This window comes from Nicotiana sylvestris, chromosome 11 (genome assembly GCF_000393655.2).
Source record: "Nicotiana sylvestris chromosome 11, ASM39365v2, whole genome shotgun sequence".
In the NCBI taxonomy this organism is placed as follows: domain Eukaryota; kingdom Viridiplantae; phylum Streptophyta; class Magnoliopsida; order Solanales; family Solanaceae; genus Nicotiana; species Nicotiana sylvestris.
This window is the reverse complement of record NC_091067.1, coordinates 164849107-164875752: the sequence shown is the minus strand read 5'-3', so window position 1 is coordinate 164875752 and position 26646 is coordinate 164849107. Positions and strand designations below refer to the sequence as shown.

The 26646-nt window shown below is 36.6% G+C and overlaps 3 protein-coding genes across 9 annotated transcripts; 1 reads left to right on the top strand and 2 right to left on the bottom strand.

Moving 5' to 3' along the window:
- Nucleotides 1-21: 21 nt before the first annotated feature.
- Nucleotides 22-6327, bottom strand: LOC104242470 (5'-adenylylsulfate reductase-like 5). The gene is made up of 4 exons (XM_009797524.2): nucleotides 5906-6327; nucleotides 3205-3386; nucleotides 2219-2343; nucleotides 22-757 (listed from the first exon to the last, which is right to left on the bottom strand). The coding sequence occupies exons 1-4, from the start codon at nucleotides 6056-6058 to the stop codon at nucleotides 324-326; spliced, it is 894 nt and encodes a 297-aa protein (XP_009795826.1). The 5' UTR covers nucleotides 6059-6327; the 3' UTR covers nucleotides 22-323.
- Nucleotides 6328-6791: 464 nt separating this feature from the next.
- Nucleotides 6792-11758, top strand: LOC104242469 (putative F-box protein At1g49610). Of its 7 annotated transcripts, none has more exons than XM_070162502.1 (4): nucleotides 6792-6905; nucleotides 7775-8714; nucleotides 9993-10127; nucleotides 11160-11758. In XM_070162502.1, the coding sequence occupies exons 2-4, from the start codon at nucleotides 7845-7847 to the stop codon at nucleotides 11472-11474; spliced, it is 1320 nt and encodes a 439-aa protein (XP_070018603.1). In that variant the 5' UTR covers nucleotides 6792-6905; nucleotides 7775-7844; the 3' UTR covers nucleotides 11475-11758. The 7 variants fall into 7 exon arrangements, with proteins under 7 accessions (XP_070018603.1, XP_070018602.1, XP_009795823.1 ...); XM_070162501.1 differs by having other exon boundaries at nucleotides 9954-10127; XM_009797521.2 differs by having other exon boundaries at nucleotides 6812-6905; nucleotides 7719-8714; nucleotides 9954-10127.
- Nucleotides 11759-22308: 10550 nt separating this feature from the next.
- On the bottom strand, nucleotides 22309-26388 carry LOC138882376 (uncharacterized). Its single transcript, XM_070163081.1, has 4 exons — nucleotides 25978-26388; nucleotides 24126-24404; nucleotides 23017-23133; nucleotides 22309-22946 (listed from the first exon to the last, which is right to left on the bottom strand). The coding sequence occupies exons 2-4, from the start codon at nucleotides 24147-24149 to the stop codon at nucleotides 22467-22469; spliced, it is 621 nt and encodes a 206-aa protein (XP_070019182.1). The 5' UTR covers nucleotides 24150-24404; nucleotides 25978-26388; the 3' UTR covers nucleotides 22309-22466.
- Between the last annotated feature and the right edge of the window lie 258 nt (nucleotides 26389-26646).

The window sequence follows — 26646 nt, the reverse complement described above, 5'->3', positions numbered from 1 at the left end:
ACCATCACAGACAAATTCATGCAGTGTTACAAGTCTCCCTCTGTCATCATGTAATAATATACATAGAAACCTGTCTCAAAATTTACAAGATCGTTGTCATGTTTCCATCTAAACTCTAAAGCACAAGAGCTCCGGTTACCTGCGTATTTGAAAAACTTTCTGAAAAAGATAAGATACAACATGGGGCCGTAGCAACTAACCCAAAGGGGAAGAAATAAAAGGGAACGAAGAAGACCACTCTACTTGCTGTAGAAGCCAGATTCTGAGATCTAACTTCTCTTTGCTTTAGTGATAATCCAATGCAAGAGACAACGACTAGTGGCTTACGAGTCTCCTGAGGAGGACACTCTTGCTGATGATGTCTCTCCCAGCGAAACAGATGCCAAAGACGAAGCCCAAACTCGAGCATTCCTAGCACCTTTATGAAAGTTTCTTGTTTTGCTCAGCTTTAGCTTGCTCCAAGCCCTCTTGAGGTCAATCACGTGGAAAACGCGCCCCAAAAGCTGCCTTGACTCTCCAAAGATTCCCATGTTTAGATGAGGAATATATGCAACCCACAATGCTACTACATGAGCTACCAACCCAGGAAAGAAATAAAGGGACGCCCTAAACAATAGGAATGCAACCGACAGTACAAGGTAAGGTTCACTCAAGAGCAATTCCCTTAAAGAGGACCCTTTCCATTGCTGAAAAGCTTTGTGACCATCAGCCTTATAAGTAATTTGATGTTCAGTCACTTCTATCACAGGATCAAGCCCTGAAAACAAGCATAAATGTGTGAATTCTATACCATTAAGTTGAAAATGAGAAAGTGTAAATCTGATTTGTTGCATTCCATAAAAATAAGTAATTCTATTACTTATATATCATATGGCTGCACGGTTAAACCCTGTATATATGCCAAAGTAGCACTTCAAATTTTTAGACTTTACTAAACAAAGCAGTCATTTTTGGGGGCAGGTGGGCCCTTACTGGTGTTCAGTCGACAAGCTACAGCGAATTTCTTGGCATTTCAGCAGTCTCATATTAAGGAATGTCCATCTGTGGAACTCCCAAGGATACCAAATCTCACTTCTATGCATCAGTTTGATTGGGATGTGGATATATACTTGGTCTTTGCTGACTTATTTCATCCTAACTTAATTCTTGTTCTTTCTGTTATGTAAACATGCAACAAATAATTGCAGGCATGCCTTTTGCTAATCTACAGTCAGCTTAGCAGCTAATGTGTAGCTCATCTAGTTCTCCAGTATCTTAAAGGTTGATCCTCCAGATGCCTACAAGCTACAGCCACTTGATTACTTTTACCTAATTATATATCACATGGTCATGTTAATTTTGAAAAAAATGCAAAAGTAAAATGAAACAGAAAAGGGAAATAAGAATGTAAAGCCCAGTACTATTCAGATTCTAGTGAAGTTTTTAGTTGTGGGCTCTTCAGCTTGGGACCAAATCTAAATGTTAAGTGGGGTGGGGTTGTGCTTCAATATAATTGTATGGACCTTAAATTGAAGAATATACTGGGGTTACCGATTTTAGCTTTTCTTTGCTTCAACATTGAATTTTGCCAAAAGTGCCAAAGTGAGGAAAAGCTATAGTGGAGAAGCGTACCAAAATAGAAAAAGCCCTTTCCCCTTTCTCTAATAATAAGGTAAGGTAGGATGCATTTTAGAGTATTCCATTCCGCTTTTCAGCTGGATCTGAACCTCTTGTTATTGTTCGGCCTGAACTATATTCAGTAGAGAGAGGGACTTTATCGAAAGGCTAGAAATTTTTATGTATATAGATATAGTGTGTGCATACAGGGTGTAGGTATGCCACTTAAAACAAAGAACCCCAAGTCAGTAAAGTAGTTAACCAAATACAAGTAACAAGTTAAGAAAGATCCTCACACATTGCAAATATTAATTGGCTTAAGCGATGAGCATAGGCTAAGTGTAAAACATTTTAAAATCAGAATTCAGCTTTTTTGGGCCGATCCGCTCCATCTTTTCCTTAAAAAAATGGCACCAGGCTGAAAACCAAATGTAATGAAATTGAAAAGCTAAAACCATTCCACCACATTAATCAAAGCGCAATGACCTAATTTTAGGCTTAGCTAGTGTTTTGGAAAAGATGAAAAATGCTCACTCCTCCAAACAGTTAGGATGAACTCTTACAATTATGCCACCCAAGAGCAGGCAAAAGGAGAATATAGGCAAGCAATTGGAAAGGTCACCTGTAGTCCTCTTGTAGAAGTTCACAAGAGACTGAAGATCTTTCCGGCCATGATACCACACTCTCGTTGTCTGATTCACAATCAATATTGCTGGAAAGCTGTGAACTCCATATCTGGAGAAGACACTGCAGGTGAGAGGCAAGACACGTGATTAAAATTGAGAGGAATAGCTGAACGAGAGCAGAGAAGCTTGGGAGAGAGGAAAATGCTAAATACTTTTATCAATTTTCCTTTTATTGGGAAACTTTATGATGTAGCACACATGCCATATTATTGATGCACATAATAGTACCTATTTAATTGAAAGCATATGTAGGTAAGGACTCAAAAAGGCTTCTGTCACTACGAGGAAATATTCATCTGATATTTACTTTTTTGATAAGGTAAATTTATCTGACAGTTTCAATCTCATACTTTTCCCTAGACAAATTTGCATGCAGTACATCCACATCCTGAAAACAAAAAGGTAGAGTTGGGACGACATCCCAGGTACGGACGACCGGTGCACACCTAGGGCGGACCGGCCGGCCCATCCCAAAGTCCAACTACGAGCTTTTTAACTGCAACAACTTAAATATACGCTATTGGAGCTCTTTGTGTGGGGTAACTACCTCGTAGGGATTAGTTTGATTGTACAATTTGAATTGCGTGAAAGACACGTAAACGAGGTGACGAGTGTGTATGCGGCCTTATATGTGGAAACTTTACCGGTTTAGACTCTTTGGACTGCCAGTATCAGTCATAGATGGCATGCTTTCAGCACTTTTTCAACTATTTAATTATTTAATATCCAGCACTGGTTAAGTATTCTTAAAAGGGGCAAAAAGGGGAGTCAGGGATCAGCAGTTTTCATAAATTTTAATGGCACCTTGTGAGCAGTTACTGCTGTATTGCACAAGCTCTAATGGTGGAGCAAAATGCTAATAGAGATGGCACGGCTTTAACATACTCAGAAAAGATAATAATGCAGCAAAAATTGAACCCACCTAGGCATGGCTTTTGATTGCTCAACCATCACATGTCTGATTCGCGGGAACATGGAATTCAGAGCACCAAACTTTGATTTAACATCTGTCGAGAAAGGACACCACGAGGCATAGAACAAAATAGCAGTAACATCATCTTTCTGACTGGACCCTAGAGCCTTGTCAAGTGATTCTCCATCCGTCTTTTGTGAGGAGATTGAATAAAGGCACAAAAATCACGATAAAAAAGAAAAATAACTATATTAAGATGCATGCCATAAAAAAATAGAAGAACGTAGTTTACGTGACGAATTATAAAGTTATTTATGAGAAATTAGGTCCACAATTCCCTCTCCTACACCATATAAGAAAAAGAAAAGAAAACACAACCCAGCTCTCTTGCCCCAAGGAACAAATGGAAAGAAAATGATAATATAACAAATGTAAACTATGGAAAACTGTAAAAGGAGATCTAAATAAGATCCATCCATTCAGCACAAACTGCTTAACAAGGCTGCACGCACTTCAGGCTGGAGATGAATTAATGTAAGAAAAGAATAAACATTCCTCACAAGTATCCAGAAGAAACTAAAAGACCAGCTATGGAGGTAGAAGCTAAATTTTGAAAACAACTTACAAATAAAAAAGCTTTCACATCAAAGAGAGAATAAGCCGCCTGTTGCATTCAACACATAACAAGCCCCCCCCCCCCCAAAAGGAGTTATCCCAGAACCAAAGTGATGTATATTACTGAGACACAAACAATCGCACACTGATGGACATTTATTTGGTACATCATCATCTAGAGAACCCACATTATAAGTTTAATAATCTATTTTTCAATGATGATCCCAACATTACAAAACCATTTGAAGCCCCAACCGCAAGTTAGGTAAACATCCATTCAGCATAATAGAGCTTGACTACCAACTACTCCGTTATTAACCACTTGATGACCACTTCTTCATTCACTTACCTGAAAGCCGGTTCTTTTCCTAATTCTATTCCGGCTCTTATACATGCTATTGTCACCCTTCAAACCAAGCTCTTGCCATCTTTAGCTTGTAGGAACTAGGAAGTTGTAATATAAGTGCCTTGCTTTAACTTGCATACCAAGTGTGGATTTACTAGGACAAGAGAAGCATGGAGCCAGAGGAGGTTAAATAAAAACTTATTCTTATGGATTCCCCCTTCCCTAATACTGTTGAAAAACATTATAATGTTCACCTAGAGTGGAAATAATGCCACATTCTGATTGCAGCCAAGATAAAATGCCATGATTGATGTTTCACAATCAGTCAAATCATTATCAGCGGATGTTTGCTGATAAAAGAAAAAAATCATTAGAGGATGTCCATAGGAGCAGTCATCCTAAAGGACATTACAGAAGCTGACCAGTTCACCTAACACTCTTCGAACCCAAGTTTTCCTCTCTATGCACACTTCGTTGTCTACTCTCGAAACAATAGAATACACTTTGCAACACTTGGCAAAGCTCCAAAACAAAATTAATCACATGATATTGAGCTTTTCCAACTCAAAGGCTTCGCCAGGGGATGAGGGGAGGCTGCTGATACCACTTACACATCTTTTTTATCTAATACATATATTCATGATAAAATATCCAAAAACCAATATTTCTAAACGCACTATGTACACTTCACTGTCTACTCTCGAGACATGAAATACAATTTCCAAATAAATCTTCAAAAACAAAGTAAATGTCATTCCATCAAACAGTATCCTACTCATGGGCGCCTCTGCAATGATGGGGAGGCTATCAACAACAACAATAACAATAACACCTCAGTCAAAACAAGTTTGGGGGGACTACCAATACAACTTAATACTCCAGATTACTTTGATCTGTTTCTCCAATCCTCAATAAAAAATATCGTTCTTTTGTAATTTCTTAATTCAAAGAAAATCTTTAGTTTTTCCATCTAAACTATGCTCAAATGATCAGCTATGCTGCAACAAGGAGTTACAAAGAGGACCCTGAAACAGGAATGTTCAATACTTAATGATAGAATTTCCATATCACCGGTGACTTAAGTAATCTTTTCAACGTCTACAGCAATATACATTACCAAATTCATATTTTTCAAAAGATGCTCCTAAACAATCAGCTGCAACTCCATGAGTAAGCAAAACTAAACCATGATTAGCTATTGAAAGTACTTAAAATGAGCTATGATGCAACAAGGGAGTTATAAAACTGCCAAAGTTGACAGCACATCTGAATACAAGTATCTCCACATTACCATGACTTGAAAAATCTGTATTTTCTCCAATACCTTATCTACTGAATCATAAGATAATCTCAAACCCCAAATTAACTTTAAAAATCCAATCTTTTAAAGCAAATATAATGAAAATCAACAAAAACAGAAGCAACTCAATGAAAAATCACTTAATCACAAGTCATAATCAAACCATGATAAGCTATTGACAAAATAAACCCAATTAATCAAAGGGAAAAACCCCCCGCAAAGATTCTCACAAATCCTATAACAACTTCAAACCCCTAATAATCACAAAAATAAGAAAACCACGTCAAAAAATATGAAATCTTTAGCAAAATCAAACAGCAAAATTTTTGAAAAATTCAACCCTTTTCAATTAATCAACTAAACCCCAATACAAAAATACCAGATATATACTGAAACCAAATAAACAAAAAATCCCCAGAAAAAAAAAAGAGATAAAGAAATTAAATTACCTCAACAAGCAAAGGAGGTGGAAAGGAGATCCGAAGAGGGCATTGAGACCTCAGATCGTACAAAAACGTATTCGTATTATACGATGAAAATACGTATCCAAAAGCTGAAAATACATAACACAATATTACTATGTATCTCATCGACACCATCATCCTACAAACAACAATACTCACTCCTTTCTGATTTTCTCCAATAAAAAGAAACCCAAATAAAATTCTCTAAATATTAAATACAAAAAGAAAAATTCTTCCCCTCTTAGCCTCTCTTTAAGAAAATCTTGAAATTTTGGGTGATAAAGTCGCCTTCTTTTTTCCTTTTATATTTTTTGTATGTGTAGTGTCAATGTTCTGTCAAACTAGCTATTCTTCTAAAACTCTCTCTCTCAGCCACTTTTTCGTCTTCGTACGATTTTAATTTAATTATTTTTCGATATACTTTAATAAGGCCTATTTGATTTGTAATCTTGGAAAGTAAATATTAAAATATCTTCCTACTTTTGATAAAACAAAAGAAGAAATTACTTTTTTTTTTTGTGGCACGAGTTTGAATAATATATGATCAATTAATTACTATCAATCGAATACAGTATTTTTTGTAAAACAAAAGTAATAAATGTTATATTAAGCTACAGAATATTTTGTGATTTTAATTATGTTATAATTTTATTTTAATTAAATATAAAATAAACTCATCTCAAATTTAATTTTAAGATTAATTATCTTTTGTCCTGTACCTGCAATAATGCACTTCTTCTTGGGTTGATGGAACATAAAAGAGTTGAATAAATTGACCAATTTTGACAATTTAACCAAAACTATACCAAACCCCAACCAACTAATCTATAAACATTATATAAATACGTAGAAAATTTATTTCCATGCTGGCAATTATTCCAATTCTTCTCCACGCTTGGGAGAAAAAGAAGAAATAAATAAATAAATGACAAAAAAACATTATTTTGTACTTCCACTTGTTGCTCCACTCTACCGACAGCTTCAGGTAAATGATTCTTTTCCCTTTCTTCGTTTTGTCATTCTTCTGATGACTACAGTAGCTATATGGTATTTCTTCTGATCTTTGATTTTTTTGTTGTATTTTTATTTGGATTTTCTGTTTATGTAAAGGGGCTTAGATCATTGCACAGTGTTTTTCCTTGCATGCCTTTAAGACCTCAACATCAAAATTGTTTCTGAATTTCCACTGCTTTAGATTTGGTTTTCATATGCTTTTTCAAGAATTTCAAGCCTTAAGAAAAAGGCCTGCTAGCTTATATTGATCCATTCATATTGTCTTTTTTTTTTTTTTTTTTTGAGAAGGATATACTGTCTTTTTGGAGTTGCAGTTTCTTGAATGTTGCTGATTTATACTGTAGTTTGATGTCTTTGAGTTTTGGTGTATTAAGATTGTGTTCAAAGCTAATTTACCATTTCAAAAATAAAAAGATTATGTTCATAGCTTGAAATTTGTTTGATTGTAGCTGAATATGATGGGATTTATCTCTTACTAGTATGCTGTAATCACCAATGATTTTCCTTTTTGGATTGATGATAAAGATTGACAAGAGTGGGTTGCTCTAGCGGTGAGCACCCTCCGCTTCCAACCAAGAGGTTGTGAGTTCAAGGTGGAGAGTTCTGGGAGGGAGGGAGCCGAGGGTCTATTGGAAACAGCCTCTCTACCCTAAGGTCTGCACACACACTACCCTCCCCAGACCCCACTAGTGGGTTTATACTGGGTTGTTGTTGTTGTTGGTTGTTGATAAAGATTAATGACTTTCTCCTTTTATCAATCCTGGGAAAAAATCTCATCCTTCAGTGAATAAAGTCACCCTTTGACCCTATTCCTGAAGCAATTGAGATAACTATATGCAGTGAACAGGAACTGAGTTCTGGATTATTGCCAAATCAGTGAGCTTGTCCTCGAAGTTGATTCCTTTCCCCTATGGATCGACTTAGTGAGCTGCCTGAACGGATACTGGTTCACATCCTCTCATTTGTGAACATGAGAGATCTTGTCAGAACAGCCATTCTCTCCAAACACTGGCGACACCTGTGGTCAACTGTCCCAAATCTTGATTTTAGTGATGATGATTTCTATCCCTATCAGAATTATGTGGACTTTGTGAATCGGACCTTGCTTTCTCGTGGCACTTCTAAGATCAGAAGACTTAAAATTGGTCTCTTTTTAAATGCTAGTTATTGTAAAGATTATGATGGATGGATTCTGTATGCTGCAAAGAATAATGTAGAAGAGCTCTTCTTAGAATTTAATCAAGACTGTTGCTACTGGTTCCCACCTCAGTGTGTGTATCGCAATTCTTCATTGAAGATATTGAGTTTGTGGAGCTGCAAGTTTATAAGTGATGTGCAAATATCCTGGAACTTGTTGACAAAGTTAACCCTCCGGTTCTCGGTGTTGAGGAATCAAGATGTTCATAAGATTATGGTGGGTGCTCCAAAACTGGAATTCCTTGACTTGGATTCTTGCTGGGGCTATGATGATCTGAATATTGATTCTCCTTCTTTAAGAACACTGATTGTATGTGAATGGGAATCAGTTGAGTTTGAACTTGGTCCCATCATGACAATTTCAGCGCCCAATGTTCAGACCCTGCGCCTATCAGGATTTCTTTATAGGAAGTGTATTTTGATGAATGTGCCGTCCGTTGTTAATGCCACCCTCAATTTTCGTCCGCACACTGGTTTTAGTGCTGAAAAGAAGAACTTAAAAGGGCAGCAGGACAACCTAATGGAGCTAATTAGGAGCCTTAAACATGTTGAGAACTTAACTTTGGGTGCTTGGTGCGTTGAGGTTAGTTTTCGAAACAAGTTATCTGTATCTGATCTTTCTCTTTGCCTACCTTTAAGAGCTTCTTTTTTTTGTGTGTGTCGTTATGAGGTAGATATTGGGCTTAACCTTTGGAGCAGAATGAAGTAATTGTTACAATCACTAGCTTTAGTTCTCTCTTCTCTGATTAATTTTGCTGTCTAGGCATGACTATATACATCAAGCACATTGGCCGAATCTTGATGTTGAAACAAGCACATTAGAGAGATGTTCCTTAGGGTCCTCCAATTTTTTAGCATTAGGTTACTTTGTAAAAGCTAATAACTTCAAGACACAAGTATTATTCTCTACTTTTTCTTTGTAAACAAACAATATTCCTTCCAAATGCAACTGTAAGTACAATTCCCGAAGCTCACAAGGAAATTGAACTGTTACTGGCTCACCTGAATTCTTCAACCACATAATATTTGTAAACAAAATCTAACTAAAAAAAAACTAGTTCCTAGGTTTACTTAGATCAGAATCTATTGAGAAGAAATCTCTTAAGCTCTCCAATGGCAAAAAGATATCTAAAATGACCAAATTTTCAGCACGGTAATTGAATGCCTAAAGAGGGAAACACCTTAGAGGAAGTAGAAATCATTTCAAAGCAAGCATGAATGAGCACATTTCTCACCTCCTTTGATCTTTATCTAAGAAAAAATGTTGTAGTGGTCAATTTAGCTTTCTCGTTAGCCATTTGTTGGGATGCACCAGGTGGAAGTTGCAGGACTAAAGACGGTTGAAGCCTTACCTTGAAGTTGGCATAAATCCACAATGTTAATCTTGGTACCGAAGTTCCTGTTAATGCTTTCCGCACTCTCTCATTCTTCTGTTTTTCTTCTTTCAACCACGCCACAAACCTCTTATGTCTTCTCTTATACTTAGACAGGATGCTAACTTTCACTGAACTACCAGACTTCCACCTAATGTGGCCTGTGTTAAGAAAATGACAAAGACCAATAGCACATAATGCTCTACGGGAGCACCATGCTTGGTTTGGATCATGTCAGAAGGAGGCAAGCCAAAAGTTTATCATGTTTTCTTTTTATGATCTAGTACTAGTATATGGCTAGGTTTAAGAAATTAACAGCTTGGCAGTGTGTCTGTATATTATAACTTCCCCATAACTACACATTACAGAATTTCTTTTTCTTGAAATTCTGACGGGTACTAAAAATATCTACTTTTTCCCTCTGGATTCTGTGAATTTGATGATACAAGATTCTAGCACTAAGGGAGAAGAAACGTATTCCTTCTCAGATTTCAACTCGCAAATGTGTCACGTTAAGTATACATATGAAAGAAGATGATCTTTTGGGAACAGTTAACCTGCTAAAAGGTTCACCAGCTCTGCAGATGCTAATAATAGACATGGAATATGGACCCTATGAACAGGTACATATTTCCTACACTTTCTTGTTCTCTATTTCTTATCTGACATATTCTGCCCAGAGTATTTGCTAGAAATTTGTGGAGAAAAAGCACTTTCAGTCAATCTAATTCTCTTGTAGACAAGTGGTATGAAAGCATGGTGCTATTTCTTCTCTCAACTTGACTTAGAAACCAAAAAATTTAAGTATGTAGGTTTTTATATGTATTCTTCTTACATGTTCATAGTTTAATCATACATGCATTCTTACATTAATCTCCTAATACATGAACTAAGAAAATCCATATATTTGGGATGAATCTAGTTTATTTATCAAACACCCCCTTAAAACCTGATTCATAACTCCAAGAAACATTCTGGATTTTAAACTGGACTCTTGCTGGCACTTTGTTATAATACAATTCAAATGTTAAAATTAATACTATAAGGCCCAAAGAGAATGGAAGAACGAGATAAGCACAAAGCACAGTAGTAACATTAAGAATAGTTTAATCTTACAAAAGAACACAGTAGACTCACGTATGCATAGCTACTACATTAACCCTTATACTCCTCATTTCATGAACCATCTAAGATATCTCAACTCAAATGTCACACTTCAAGAACAACTTTCGAAACATACACATTAGACTTATACACCTGGAAAAACTCAATATACAAATAACCTCGAAACTTGTTCATACTGTTTATATTCAATTTTACTAGTATTTCCAACAGTATCTTCGCGATGAACAGGTTATGGAAATTTAGCTTCAGTTAATAAACTAAATGCCGCATTCATTACATTTTCTTGAGCTGATTTTCTGTTTTCTCCAAAATAAATCTTTTTTCCTTTCGCTGTCAGAGAATTAGACAATGCTTTCATTGACATAATATTCATTGATCTCATCCTCCTTATAAAAAGAAAAGAAGCATAAAGAAAAACAAAAATAAACATTATCCATTAGGTCTGATCCTCTACTGGCTTCTGGAGCTCATTTCTATTATTCATTTCTGGTTCTATCTAAATGTAACCGAACCTTGGAAATTTTTTCTAGCCAAAAGGCGCGGAGTTGGCAGATTCAGAAAATTTCTACACTTCTATTGGTGCAAACTACTTAGCGTCACAAGCAAAGCAGGTTAAATGTTTGCTACACCATTTGAAGACAGTCAAGATTACCCAATTTGTGGCAAAAACTTCCGTGTTTCCATTTCTGGAGTTCATTTTGAAGAACGGGAAGGTACTAGAGAATGTAGTAATCATAGCAAAAAGGTTTGATGCAAATTCACCAGAGTACTTGCTAAAAGTTGCTCAAATATTACTAAATCTGCCTAGGGCTTCCTCCCGAGCAGTCATTAAGCTCCTCAACTGATGACATTAAAGTCATTTTGTAATTTCAATAATTCATCGGCTTGTTCGGAAACTGCATGGATTATGCTTGATTTATGTGGGGTGTCAGACATCTTGAATAGTTCAAACATGTTTTTCTAAGATGAACTAATGCATTTTGTAAAGGTAAATGTCTCTTGTTGTTGTAATATTGCTATGATGCTTCTTGTCTCCTGGATATTATATATTCTGTTGCCTCAAGTTAATACTTGAGTATGTATATCCCATTAGGATTGTTGTTGTCAATTTACACAGATTCTATGTAAATCCTCAGTAATTGAAACATGCAATGAGATGGATCTACAATGGAGGAAAGTTTGAGAGAGAAGGAAGAAGAAGATTTTTCATTTCAGTGTCTCTAACATATGAGCACATTGTTCTTAACAGTGTTAACTACCCTTTTTACCGACTAATAATTACAACTTTCTCTAATTACAAGTTGACCCTTACAATTTATCCTATATCACAACACTCCCCCTCAAGCTAGAGGGTGGAATACATCGAGCACTCCTAGCTTGTCCAAGAGTAACTTGTGTTGGGCTGCTGCAAGTCCTTTTGTCATTAGATCTGCCATCTGTTGCTTTGTGGGAATGTAGTTAGTTGTGACCATTCCTTTCTTGATCTTTTCCCTTATAAAATGACAGTCGATTTCTATGTGCCTTGTTCTTTCGTGAAAAATTGGATTTGCTGCAATTTGTAATGTTGTCTTACTGTCACAATGTAGATGTATAGGTTCCTTTACTTTGTTTCCCAGTTCTTCCAACAGACCCATCATCCATATGAGCTCTGCTACAGCTGCTGCCATGCTTCTGTATTCTGCTTCTGCAGAGCTTCTACTAACAGTTTGTTGTTTCTTGGATTTCCAGGACTGTAGAGAATCACCCAATTTCACCACATAACCTGTCACTGACCTCCTAGTGTTTGGGCAGGCTGCCCAATCTGAGTCACAGTATGTTGTGAGCTCATCAGTGGCTTCACCTTTTAGTAAAATTCCCAGACATGACCTTCCTTTAACATATTTGACAACCCTTAGAGCTGCTTCCATATGTGACTCTTTAGGATGTTGCATGAACTGGCTCAATACTTGGACATCAAAGGATATGTCTGGCCTTGTGATTGTTAAATACAATAGCTTACCAATTAGCTTTTGATTGCTTCCTGCAACTCTGCATCATTGATATTTCCAGCATGCTTGTCATATTCAACTGTGGTAAGCTTGTGATTTTGTTCCATTGGTGTAGATACTGGCTTGCAAGCACTTAGTCCAACTTCTGAGATCAGTTGCAAGGCATATTTTCTCTGGTTGAGTAAAATGCCTTTGTTGGATCTCATCACTTCAATTCCCAGGATGTAACTGAGTTTCCCTAAGTCTTTCATCTTAAAATTGCTGTGTAGAGTCTCCTTTGCTTCCTGAATCAAACTACTATTACTTCCTGATATTAGAAGATCATCCACTTATACCAATACAATGACAATATCTGCCTTATCCCTTTTGGTGAATAGTGAATGATCATATGAGCTCTGAGTGAAACCAACTTGTAATAGTGCATGTGTTAACTTGATGTTCCACTGCCTCGAGGCTTGCTTGAGGCCATAGAGGGATTTAAGCAGTCTACATACTTTAGACTCCCCTTGACTGTGAAATCCCTGAGGTAGCTGCATGTAGACTTCTTCACATAAGTCCCCTTGTAGGAATGCATTTTTGACATCCATTTGAAAAAGAGGTCAGCCTTTAGATGCTGCAATAGCAATGACAGTTCTGACAGTCACCATCTTAGCAATAGAAGAAAAAGTTTCATGATAATCTAAGCCTTCCTGTTGTGTGTAGCCTTTGGCTACCAATCGAGCTTTAAACCTTTTAACCTCACCATTGGCTTTATACTTGATTTTGTACACCCATTTGGATCCAATAGCCTGTTTATTAGGTGGAAGATTTACAATCTCCCATGTATGATTGTCTTCTAAAGTTTTGATTTCCTGTTGCATATAGGGCTGGGCATAATTTGGTAAACACTGAATTACCATACCGAAATCGAAAATTTTGGTATTTGGTATACGGTATTTTGGTATTTGATATGGTATTTGGTTTAAGTTTTTAAAAAATTGGTATTATGTATGGTATTTGGTATTTTAAGATAAAATGTCGAAATACCGATACCGTACCGAAATATATATTATATTATACAAAACACATATTATCAATTATAACATAAATATAAAAAATATAAAATTTTACTTTCTTTTATTCTCAAAGTTCATCAATTAACTCTAAACAAGTAACAAGACATTTCTAATGATAAAATATTCTTTTATGTACAATTTTCTCTATTTGGGTCGATATTTGCTAGTTTTGGACAAAATTTTAGTCAACAAACATTTTCAGTTTTGTATTTTTGAGTACTTTAATTAAGAATATTAGAGTATATGGCTCTATGCACTAGTTAGTATTCAAACCGAATAAACCGAAGTTACCGAACCGAATAAACCGAAACCTAAAGGAGAATAACCGAACCATACCGAATTTAATTAGGTACGGCATTGGTAAAGAATTTTAAGAAACCGAATACCGAACCGAAATGTCTAAATACCGTACTGTACCGACCGACGAACACCCCTAGTTGCATAGCAAGTACCCAGTCTGGATTTGCTGTTGCTTCCTTGTATGATGTAGGCTCCACTGAAGCAGAAAAAGCTTGAAGATATGTCTAATATGCAGTTGAAAGTTGAGTATAAGATAGATGATTGGACATAAGATATATATATTTGCTTGGTAGTTTAGTGGTGACATAGTCTTTGAGCCAGAGTGGTTGCTTGATTTGTCTGTGAGGTCTGGTGTTTTCAACAATTGTAGCAGGTGGAGGTATGGTAGTAGCGGAAGGTGAGTTGATCAACATGTCATTTTGGGGAGCTGGTTCCTCCACCTGGGAAGTTGGTTCTTGGCCTTCATTAATAGCAACAGTCTCAAAACCCTCTAATGTTATTTCAGGTTCGGTCAAGATGGGTGTAAAGGTGGCTTCCTCATCTTGTGAGGTAGATTGTGTATGCTGGGAAGGTGGATTGAGATAAAAAAAAATAGGTTCAACAGATGTTGAAAACAATGCTTCTTCATTAGGGTTGTTAGAAGTTTGTTTGAAAGGGAAAACATACTCCTGAAATTTGACATCACTGCTAACAAAGACTACATGAGTATCAAGATCATATAGTCTATAACCTTTTTGTGTCTCAGAATATCCAATGAACACTTCTCTCCTTGCTCTGGGAGAAAATTTGTCTCCTTTAGGAAGATTACAAGCAAAACTTTGAGATCCAAATACTCTCAAATGATCCAAGATAGTTGACTTCCCATAGAGCATAGCATATGGTGTCCTGCCTTGCAGCACTGAAATTGGGAGTCTATTGATTAAGTATACAGCAGTCCTAATACATTCACCCCATAATTTCAAAGGTACTCCACTGTGAAGTTTCAGTGCCCTAGCAACATCTAGAATGTACCTATGTTTTCTCTCAACTATGCCATTTTGTTTAGGAGTATATGGGCAATTACTTTCATGTATGATCCCATTTTCAGCCAGCAATTCATTACACTTGGCATTGAAAAATTTTGTACCATTATCTGATCTCATGGTCTTGATTCCAGTGTCAAACTGTGTCTTTATTATTGCAATAAAATTCTTCAATACAACACACACTTCACACTTCGATTGTATCAAGCATACCTATGTGTATCTAGTAAAATCATCAACCGTAGTCATAAAGTAATACTTTCTATCATATGTAGGTGTCTTGTAGGGACCCCATACATCTAAATGAACCAGCTGAAAAACTACTTTAGACTTGCTTACACTGTTAGAAAACTGCAATCTACTCTGTTTAGCTAGAGGACAAACACTACAATTTCTTGATTGTCCTGCACATATCTTGTCTTGTAGAGATGATATATGTTGTATAGAATTCCATGATGCATGTCCCAGTCTGTAGTGTCAAAGTTGTGTTTGCTCTTCTTTTATTACTGTTCCTACTGTTATGCATGTTGCTTGTGCATATTCCCTTAGTATGTATAGACCATCAGATTAGCTACCAATCCCCAATACCTTGCCACTGTAAAGTCCCTGCAACACACAAAAATCAGGGAAGAACTTCACTGTGCAAGTGAGGTCTCTAGTGAGTTTTGCTATTAACAGCAAATTAAACTTGAAATCTGGCACATGCAATACATCCTTTATACATTTGCCTCCTAAAATAGTAGTTTTTCCCGTATACATTATCTCTGTCTTATTTCTTGTTGGCAATTGAACTCCCTGTCCTCCAAATTGTTTTATATCACTCATTATATTCTTATCATGAGCAATATGATGAGTTGCCTCAGAGTCTACTATCCAACTAGTTAGAGGAATATTGGATAGTAAAGTCATAATACCTGCTATATTTGTAGAGCATTCTTCACCTCCTTGCTTGTTCAGAAGCCCTATAAGCTGTTGCTACTATTCTCCAGTGAGGAAATGGCCTTGTGGCTGAGTGCTTGTCCCTCATGTTTCTTCAGTTCTTGCAGCATTGACAAAAGATCTGTTTCCTCCTGGCTGAGGTTTCTTTTTGCTTTTAAAGTCAGCTGGATAGCCAACAATTTTGTAACAGCTCTCCTTCAAATGTCACTTGTAGCCACAATGTTCATAAATCAGTCCAAACTTCTTAGGCTTAAAACCCTGTACTTTTCCTGCAAGCATAATCAATGGATCTCTATTTGTGTCAACTACACCTAGTGTTCGATGACTCTCCTCCTGTGTCACTATGGCATAAGCTTCATTTACAGTCACAACTGGTCTTTTGAGAAGAACATTGCTTCTTACATTGCTGTAGCTCTCATTTAGGCCCATGAGAAATGAGTAGAAGGCCTTGATTCTTCACAATCACATGAAGGTAGAGGTACCAATACATCTAATTCACTCCATAGATTTGATATCTTTATATAGTAAGTAGTCACAGAATCAGTACCTTGTTTAAGACTAGAAATCTCTGACAGAGGTGATATATTCTAGTCAAACTACATCTATCAAATTTCTCCTTAAAATCACTCTATACTTTCCTAGCACTAGGTGCAAAAACTATGTTTGGCATCAATTCATTAGAGACTGTGCTTCCAATCCACTCCTTCCAATCCACAACAGTACAATCGCATCACATTTTTTCCATTGTACTACTAATTCTCCTCTATACGAACTTTTAACACATGTTCCATCTACAAATCCTAGTTTGCCTTTCCCCATAAGTGCTAGTTTTATTGCCCTACTCCACAGGGCATAATTTTCTGGCCCTATGAGTTAAATTGAAACTCAAACTAGACCTGGTGCATCTGCAACTTGAAGAAATAGAGGATGATTGTGTTCGAGTGAGGTTACCTCATTTCCTGCCATGGCGATCTGAAATTCTGCTTCTTCTCCAGTGAATTTCTTCAAACTTTAGCTGACTCGCCGGAACCTCTCGTCGGAGCTAACGTCCTCAGTCTCGCTGCTCTGATACCATGTCAATTTACACAGATTCTATGTAAATCTTCGGTAATTGAAACATGCAATGAGATGGATCTACAATGGAGGAAAGTTTTAGAGAGAAGGAAGAAGAAGATTTTTCATTTCAGTGTCTCTAACATATGAGCACACTGTTCTTATATAGAACAGTGTTAACTACTTATGGGTTTTTAATGCCTTTGCTTTATGTTTTGATGATCTAACAAACTTACTATAAAGACCCAGACAAGGAACCTGACACACTTGGTACACATTTCAAATGAACGAAGTCCAGCCTAAACTCCAGCTAATGTGAACTGGTGCAAATAAAGAGAAAGAGGAACAAGACAGGGACCTGATCCCTGGATGTTCTCTGAAAGAAGTATAAGTCAACTATACAGCTGGAGAGCAACTGCAAAAAGTACCTGCCTGCAACTGTACACGCGACAGTGCAGCAGTCACTTCCCATTGGGAAGAGGCGTGTACCAACCATGAACTGACATCATCCTTGGGATGTCTTTGGTAAGTATAACAACATGGTGCAAGGCACAAGATACTCATTTGAGCATTTAGTGATATTCTCTCAAGCATTAAGGAGTTGATCCAGTATTGAAGTCACAGTGCATCAAGAACAAGAAGACAACTCCACTAAGAATCAGTTCCACAATGAGTCTATGTGTATCCGTAGTTGAGTTGTAATCTTGTTATTTGTTCTTCATTGTAACTCATATCCTGCTTTCTTAGAAGCTGTGTTTCAGGAAACCCAAAATCATAAACCTTCTGAGCTAATGTTGTAACTAGAGTTAGTCATAAGTTAAAGTCTTTGTAACTAGTGTGTGACAAAGTGGCTTGTGGTAAGTGTATCACAAGTTAGTGAGTTGAAATCTTTGTAATAGAGTCATTACAAAGTGGCTTGTAATAGTGTGATTGCAAGTTAGTGAAATTGAAAGCCTACAAGTGTAGGTCGTGATTTTTGTCCCCTTGAGTGGGATTTTTCCACGTAAAAATCTCGTGTCTCATTTTCTTACTGCTTCATTAGTATTCTCAGTAGAAACTTATAGAGGATCAAGTACTCTATAGTTTGGTGGATCCATATAAACTATCAATACCTGGATCAACTCTTTAATGCTTGAGAGAATTGATCAACTCTCAGAAAAACCTGTAAACCTGATTCTCTTCCAGTTAAATCAACTCAGGAACCTCTTGTTTATCCTAAGCCCTTAGAATCCATTCCACCTAGTGAGATCCCTGTTGATGAAGATGATATGGTTCTCAGCGTGCGGTTTAAGATGCGCAAACCAATAGAGACTCCTGAATCCTCTTCCGAACGACTCACTACCAGGTTGCAGCAGAAAGAGACTTTCGAGTCTGCCTTGCAGAAAAGTAAGAGGAATGTTAAGAAAAAGAAGAAGAAGTTGATGAAACAGGGGGAATTTGTGTCTGACAAAAGCATTCTAGTGGTTGAGGTTAATGAAGATGTTGTAGAGGAACACAGTTCCTTAGTAAAACGATCTAGAAAAATCTAGAAGTCTGTGGTTGGAGCTTCCGATGAAGCTATTGAAAAACAAAGTGGAACATCCATGAAGGGTAGCAGTAAGTCTAAGAAGGTTGTAGTTGAGCAAGCTATGTCTGAAGGAGATATTGTTGGGGTTGTAAATCGGAAAGTGAAGTTTGTTGAGGAATCTAGAAAACGAAAACGGGAAACTGTAGGGGCACCTTGTTCTATGAAGACCATACCTAGTGACAGTGGTCGTTGGCAGAAGAGATTGAGAACTCAGAAATTCTTGTGGGGTCGTATGTTTGATCCGGCAATCTCAAAGATGGCAGGTAGGAGGCAAGTTCTGGAGATGGTGAAATTTTAGCAATGGGAGCATTTGTTCCAAGAGGATGTGCCTAAGGTGTACAAAGATGCGGTACAAAATTTCTACGCATCTCTCTTCACTGTTGAGGGGGATCACATCTGTTGCTAGTAAATGGAGTAGACATTGTGCTTGACGCTTCAGCATTGGGGAAAGTTCTCCAAATTCCATGTGAAGGGATGTCCTCAGTCAAGGGTGCCTGTGGTGCTAACTTTAGGAGAGCTATCATGAAAGAGCAAGTTGTTCAGTAAGAGGAACGGGTGCATAAGAAGGCACTACGTCCTGAGTATCAGCTTCTCTTTGAGCTGGTCAATAAAGTGTTTTTACCTCGTACTGAGAGGCGGTCTATCGCTTTAAAGTCTGATCTGGTATTAATGAAGGCTCTTGATGAGTTTGTCCTGATCAATTTGCCAGCTATCATAATAGAACATATGCAAAAGGTGGCAAACTTTAAAGGTGGCAATCACGGGCTTCCATATGGTTTTCTCCTCACTCGAGTGTTTAAATTCTACAAGGTTCCTTTGGCTAATCCCAAAGTGGGCACACGCAAGCAAACCTTCTCCAAAACCACTCTAGAAGAATGTGAGTGCATAGAAAAGGTTGGTGGAAGCACTTCGACTATTTCTCAGCTGATCAATGCTCAAAATGCTACTTCCGAAGAGATCAGGAGGTTGAGGGCTCAGAATGCCATACTGGAAACTCATCTTACTCAAGCTGTTAGGGGACCTGGTTCTGTTAATTCCACAAATGAAGAAGTTGCCCGCGTGACAAAGGAAAATGATGAGCTTCGCGCAAAACTGCTTGAAGAGCAGCTGTCTGCAAATGCTCGTATAGACCTGGTTTTCAAAACCCTTGTTGTCTCTTTCTCCAAGTCTCCCTCTTCTAGTGCCCCTTAGAAACCTCTCAATGCCTAGTTGTCTTCTGTTATGATGTTTTGTGGCTGTTGTTTCTTTTTTTGTTGATGGCATGTTGGATTTCACCGTTACTGCTGCTGTTTGCTCAGTCCATTGTTCATATCAATGAAACAGTTCTTCTTTTTGCTTGTACAATGTTGTTTTCCTTTGGTTTCTCTTTTCTGTCATGTTGTGTGCATATATGTGGCATGAATTGGCTGTGTTAGACTTCTTTATGTTGTTTGCCTGTTTGTGTATTTTTAATGATGCCTAAAGGGGGAAGTATAGTATAAGTGCATAAATACAATGGAACTTGTTTGAAATTGGGGATCTGACTAAGGGGGAATCAAAGTTAGGGGGAACTTGTGAAGTTCCTGTTACTTCATCTGGTTATTTCTGCTCTAAATAAATGATATCAATGCCTAAATTTGTCATCAAAAAAAAGGGGAAAATTGATGGGTTTTCAATGCATTTACCTTATATTTTGATGATCTAACAAATTTACTATCAAGACCCAGACAGGAAACCTGACACACTTGGTACACATTTCAAATGAACGAAGTCCAGCCTGAACTCCAGCTAATGTGAATTGCTGCAAATAAAGAGAAAGAGGAACAAGATAGGGACCTGATCCCTGGATGTTCTCTGACAGAAGTATAAGTTAACTATACAGCTGAAAAGCAACTGCAGAAAATACCTGCCTGCAATTGTACACGCTACACTGCAGCAGATAGTGCAGCAGTCACTTCCCCTTAGGAAGAGGCGTGTACCAACCATGAACTGACATCATCCTTGGGATGTCTTTGGTAAGTATAACAAATATGGTGCAAGGCACAAGATACTCACTTAAGCATTTAGTGATATTCTCTCAAGCATTAAAGAGTTGATCCAGCATTGAAGTCACAGTGCGTCAATAACAAGAAGACAACTCCACTAAGGATCAGTTCCCCCATGAGTTTATGTGTATCCGTAGTTGAATTGTAATCTTGTTATTTGTTCTTCATTGTAACTCCTATCCTGCTTTCTTAGAAGCTGTGTTTTAGGAAACCCAAAATCGTAAACCTTTTGAGTTTATGTTGTGACTAGAGTTAGTCATAAGTTAAAGTCTTTGTAACTAGTGTATGACAAAGTGGCTTGTGGTAAGTGTATCACAAGTTAGTGAGTTGAAGTTTTTGTAATAGAGTCATTACAAAGTGGCTTGTAATAGTGTGATTGCAAGTTAGTGAAGTTGAAAGCCTACAAGTGTAGGTCGTGGTTTTTGTCCCCTTGAGTAAGATTTTTCCACGTAAAAATCTCGTGTCGCATTTACTTACTGCTTCATTAGTATTCTCAGTGGAAACTTATAGAGGACCAGGTACTCTATAGTGTGGTGGATCCATATAAACTATCAACTACCCTTTTAACCGACTAATTATAACTTTCTCTAATTACAAAGTTGACCCCTACAATTTATCCTATATCACAACAGTTGTCAAGTCTTTAAATCATGTGATTCCCCTTAGCAATTCCAACTGCCCCTTGTTTTATAATGCTGATTTTTATTTTCTGTTGAAAAAGATGAAGGGAGAGGTGGATTCTTTTAATAGCTTCAATCCTTGAAATATTCGACTTTTGTTTAGTTCATATCTTGAGAAATAGCGGTTGCATTTGTGCATTTGTAAGTTATTATACATAAGATTAGTGGAAAACAATTGTTAGGGTAGTTTAGTTGGTTAGCTACTCGAACTTTCACCTTGTTGGTGAGGGTTCGATTTTCCACCTTGTTATAAAATGACTTTTATTGTTGCTATCTCTTTGGTAAGTCCACTACTTAGAGTTCTCACGTCTGTAGGGATGTGGACTGTCTATCACCTTATATGGTATTGGGCAATTCCCGCCTCATAAGCTACGTAGTACTTGAGGTTCGAGTAGTCTTATAGAAGCTTTTTAGAATTTAAAATATGCACTACCAAAAATCAGGTGATTTCCGACCGAAATCGGTCGGAAATTGATAATTTCCGATCAAATTTCGACTGTTTTTAATTGGACGGAAGAACAATGGTCGCAAATGCAGACCGACCGCAATTGGTCGCAAATTTCCGATCGAAATCGGTCGGAAAATATTGGTCGAAAATTTCCGACCAAAATCGGTCGATAAAATCCAATGCGCTGACTGGCAATCAAACTCTATTTTCCGACCGAAATCAGTCGGAAAATATTATTATTTAGTTATTTTTAATTTTAGTTTTCCGACCGAATTCGGTCGAAATTTTAAAAAAATAATAATATTATTTCATTAAATAATTATTTGTAAATTGTTAATTTATTTAAAAAATTCGGTCGAAAATTTCAATAATCTGGGGAATTTATTTGAAATTTCCGACCGAATTCGGTCGGAAATTACGAATTTCTGGGCAAAAAAATAATAATTTCCGACCGAATGGGTAAAAACTGGGCAGAAAAAGGCTCTTTTTAAGCTACACTCCCTGCCAATTTAAACCAACATACATCCTATAATGGCAGCTTACATTGCTGCCATTCAACCATGAAAACTCAATAAAATAACTAATAGCCACCAACAACAACAATTAACCAACAACTAATAACCACAACCACAACAACTAATAACCACAACAACAACTACTAAAGTGTTCAATAACAATATAATCATCATTCAAATAACCAACAACAAAATATTGACAAGTTAACAACTTTGTTTAACAATACACAACATTCAATGAATTTTTTATGTAGCACCATCTTCATGTAATGTCCTAGGACCTTCATCGCCGGCAGGTGGGGAAGGAGGAGGAGACCGGGGAATGGGGAAAGCACCACAAGCAAGAAGATTGGCCAGCTGACCTTGAAGGAGATCAAATTGTTTGTCCCTCCTTTCTAGCTGACCTTGAAGGGTATCAAAATTCTTCTTTTCTCTAGCCTTGGTCTCTTCAAGCTCTGCTGTCAGCTTTGCGATCTTCTCTTCCATGGACGATATAGCCGAACTATCAATCGCCTCGCCTTGGGCGGAAGTCCCTATACCTTGCAATCCAGCCCTGTAGCGCCGAAACGATTTATCTGAAAGGCCATATGCTATCCCCTTTTTAGGACCACCGACAGTACTCAACCATATCCTCTTCTCTTCTTCGTCTGAAATGGGCGGTCGCTCGCCTTGCTCATTTAGTGGCAAGCTCTGAGTGTACTCCTCCAAATTGATCTTGTAGCGACCCTTTATTTAGAAGATAGAAAATTACTAACTATATAATATTAGAAACATTTATAGTAGTTATGAAACTTACATGTGTAGTCTCTGCCCGGTCCTCGACCCATCTAGTTGGATCTGCCGGTGCCTTCTTCCGGATGTGAGTCTCCATGAAGAACTCATCATGACTCATCTTCCTCCCCAATTTTCTTTCCTACAAATATAATAAACATGTTAACGAAAACTATAGCAATACACGTATTTTGTTGTAAAAGCAGAGTGCAATTTAAGAGATAGGAATTTTAAGTAACTAGATTCTTGAGAGAAACATAGAATAAAAAATACAACATGAAGCTGGGATTATATGGAGTCCACTTGAGCTTCACTGAAAAAAACTTTGGTTTTTGATAGCCTAGAGCGGTTAGTCTATATAATGTTTGGCCATACAACTCCAAGGTTGTGTTCTAGTTCCAATATTCTCTAATTAGTTTGTGTTGTATGTTAACCAGTACTATGTTCTTTCCCCTTCTAAAATTGTGGTCTTCATAAATTTCTTCAAGATTTTAGATTTTTGTGCTGTTGAATACAAATTCCTATCAACATGAATTTGCTCATTTAAAATAAACAACATATTAAAATATGATTCTTCAACAAATTTGGAACCAAGGCTTCTCAAATTGAAAGAGAGATTTTTCATGAACATCAGCGCTTATAAACATGAAAAATACATTAAATAGAAATCTAATAATAGATAAAGCAACATCTTAAACCTAATTAAAACAAATTTCATGCTTTTTAGTGTACTGTCAAGAAACCAACACTTACCAGTTTGTGTTAAGCAACAATTCAAATGAGGAGTGTGTTATATAGTGCCAGCCCAAACAACAAATATTATTATAACCTAAGTTTCTTTGCTGGTAGAAGATAAAACTTATATGTTATTGTACTGTATTAATTTGGCAATATATATATTTCTCTAAGCAAGGAAACAGAACAAAAACAACCTCATTTAATATAAATATGGTAGTCACATAATTCTGCAGTTAATATATAATTATGTAGTTAATAAAAACAACCTCATTTAATATAAATATTGTATGTTATGTGTGTATTTTTGAAATGCCAACTTGCCGTGATATTCCAAAGTTTTGGGAGATATATAAATATAGTTCCATAAAAATAGACTGAAATATTTTAAGAAATTACCAGATGTCTCCTTGTATCCCCCATGCTCCTTGAACCCAGACAGTGCAAGGATCCACCCTTCTCAGATGCTCGGGCCTTCTTTCGCTGTTCACTCTACTTCTTAAATTTGTCGGTGGTCCAATACTTCTCCAGATCCACCCATATATGCGGTAGAACCCATGAAGGCCTCTTTTTAACCCTTCGAACGGTGCTGAAGGAATCAGAGAGTCTCCTACGACATTTGTACTCCCAATTTTTACAAATTTCACGGTTATACTGGTCCTCCCAGGAACACTTAGTCTGCAAATAAAGTAAGTAACGTTAGATGAAAATATTGTTAATATAACACTTAACAATTTGTTTATTTGACAGAATACAGTACTACTAAACGGCATATCCATTCAATGAAAATTCTATCCAAATTACACTATCAGACCTTATTTTATTACTTGAAAAAAGAAAACAATTTTCAGCAAAACTCCTGCAGTTTAAAGAGGAGTAAAAGCACAAACATGTACATCAATCTACAATCAATTAATATTTAAAAAAAGAACCTAAGTAATTAACCCCCAGCATAACTAAATAACCATCAAAAGAAACACAATCGTTGCTAAAAACAGCGTATTTGTTTGCAATGCTCTAACTCTATCAATCAATTAAGACCTTATAGTCCTCATCATAACACTCAACTGTAAGTGGTCAAGCATATTTTCCAAGTTGGGTAAATCAGTTAGCTAATACTCTTGTGCAAGTTCTTAAGCATATTTCTTATGTGGGAAACAGTGAGACGGAACATACATAAACAATGGATCAAAATTTTATTTCAAATTACAGTTCCTCCTTCTCTCAAATGATTATTCTTTCTCTACTCAAGTCAATACTAAGTCATACGTTCAAGAATCAAGACTTTATTGCAATTAGCCAATTACCCAAACTTTTCAACCCGTAATATATGTTCTCGTAACCACACAAGAAATTATATATACAACAAAAGCCACAAAAAAAGGACCACACTTGTTACAATAGGTTATCTAAAGTATTTGTCGATCCAATTCACTTAGAGCTGATAGATACACATGCATGAATATAGAGGCATCAATACTAAAACATGAACACAAATATAGATACAATCAGCTCAAGCACTTTTAAGACTAACAAGAGAAGCAACTTAAATAATCCAATTTTTGTTTTAAAGGTAGAGATATCAAGAGCATATCTTTAACACTTCACAGTCCACTATAAGGAACAAAGTAATAAAAAAATTTATCTCTGGTTCACATGGTTCAAGAATGTCAATTACAACCAGATTCTAATATATGAATTATATTATATATATTTTAAGGCGCGCTAAAGTTAACTGATGAAAAAATTGGGATCTTGAGTGCTAAGGAGATTCTTTTTCTATTCAGCATATTCTTTAGTAGTATCCCACATATCATCCTAGTAAGTCAAATTACAGTTCCTCCTTCTCTCAAATGATTATTCTTTCTCTACTCAAGTTAATACTAACTCATACGCTCAAGCCAATTACCCAAACTTTTCAACCCGTTATATATGTCCTTGTAACCACATAAGAAATTATCTACTCAACAAATGCCACAAAAAAAAGGACCACACTTGTTACCAATTAAAAATAAAAAGAGAAACAAAAAATCAAAAACAAAATTAGAGTGATCCAAGGAGAGAAATTAAGAAGCTAACTTTTAAAGTATCTACAATTCGGAAGAGAACAATATAAATATAATGTGTAATTATCAGAAAGGAAAATAAACTAAAATCACATTTAATTGAATCAAAATTTAAGGGGAAAAAACGAAAAATGCATAAGCTGAAACATCATAATAATTCGATTCAATGAAAGATCCACTCTTACTTTGAATTTAGCTCCAAATGCCTGACAATGGAATTCCTTTTAGGTAAAATCTGTGTAATAGGAGTCTCAAGATCCTAAGAAGGATCATCAAATTCTCTTCTTTATAGAGAAAGAAATCACATCATTCATAAAGATCATCCAAATACAACGGCATAGAGAATAGTCCCCGACTTCTTCCAAAATTTCATGATACGGTTACACCTTTCATCTCTGAGTCCTTTAACAACCACGACTTGACAGAAAGAGGGGGGTGAGAGCTGAAAGATGATTAGATCTAACAGTAGTAGTGAGGGTTTTGGGAGAGCAGAAGAAGGAATTTGGGAAAATAAATTTTTTGCATCGGCTATGGTTTTGGGAAAAAGGGAAAGGGATTTGGAAAAACGAGGGAAACTGTTATAAAATAAAGACTATAAAGTAAAGACAAGTACAAGAGTAACTGATATATTATTCGAATTTAAACTGATGTACATAATGAACTGAAATCTCTTCTATTTATAGAAGAAAGGAACCTGCTCTGTAAGCTGCTACTACAAGCTGCTGTGTAAGCTGCTACTACAAGCTGCAGGGTAAGCTACTATAAGCTGTTGTGTAAGCTGCTACTACAAGCTGTTGTGTAAGTTGCTACAAGCTGCTGTGTAAGCTGCTACTGTACCAGATATGGATAATCTT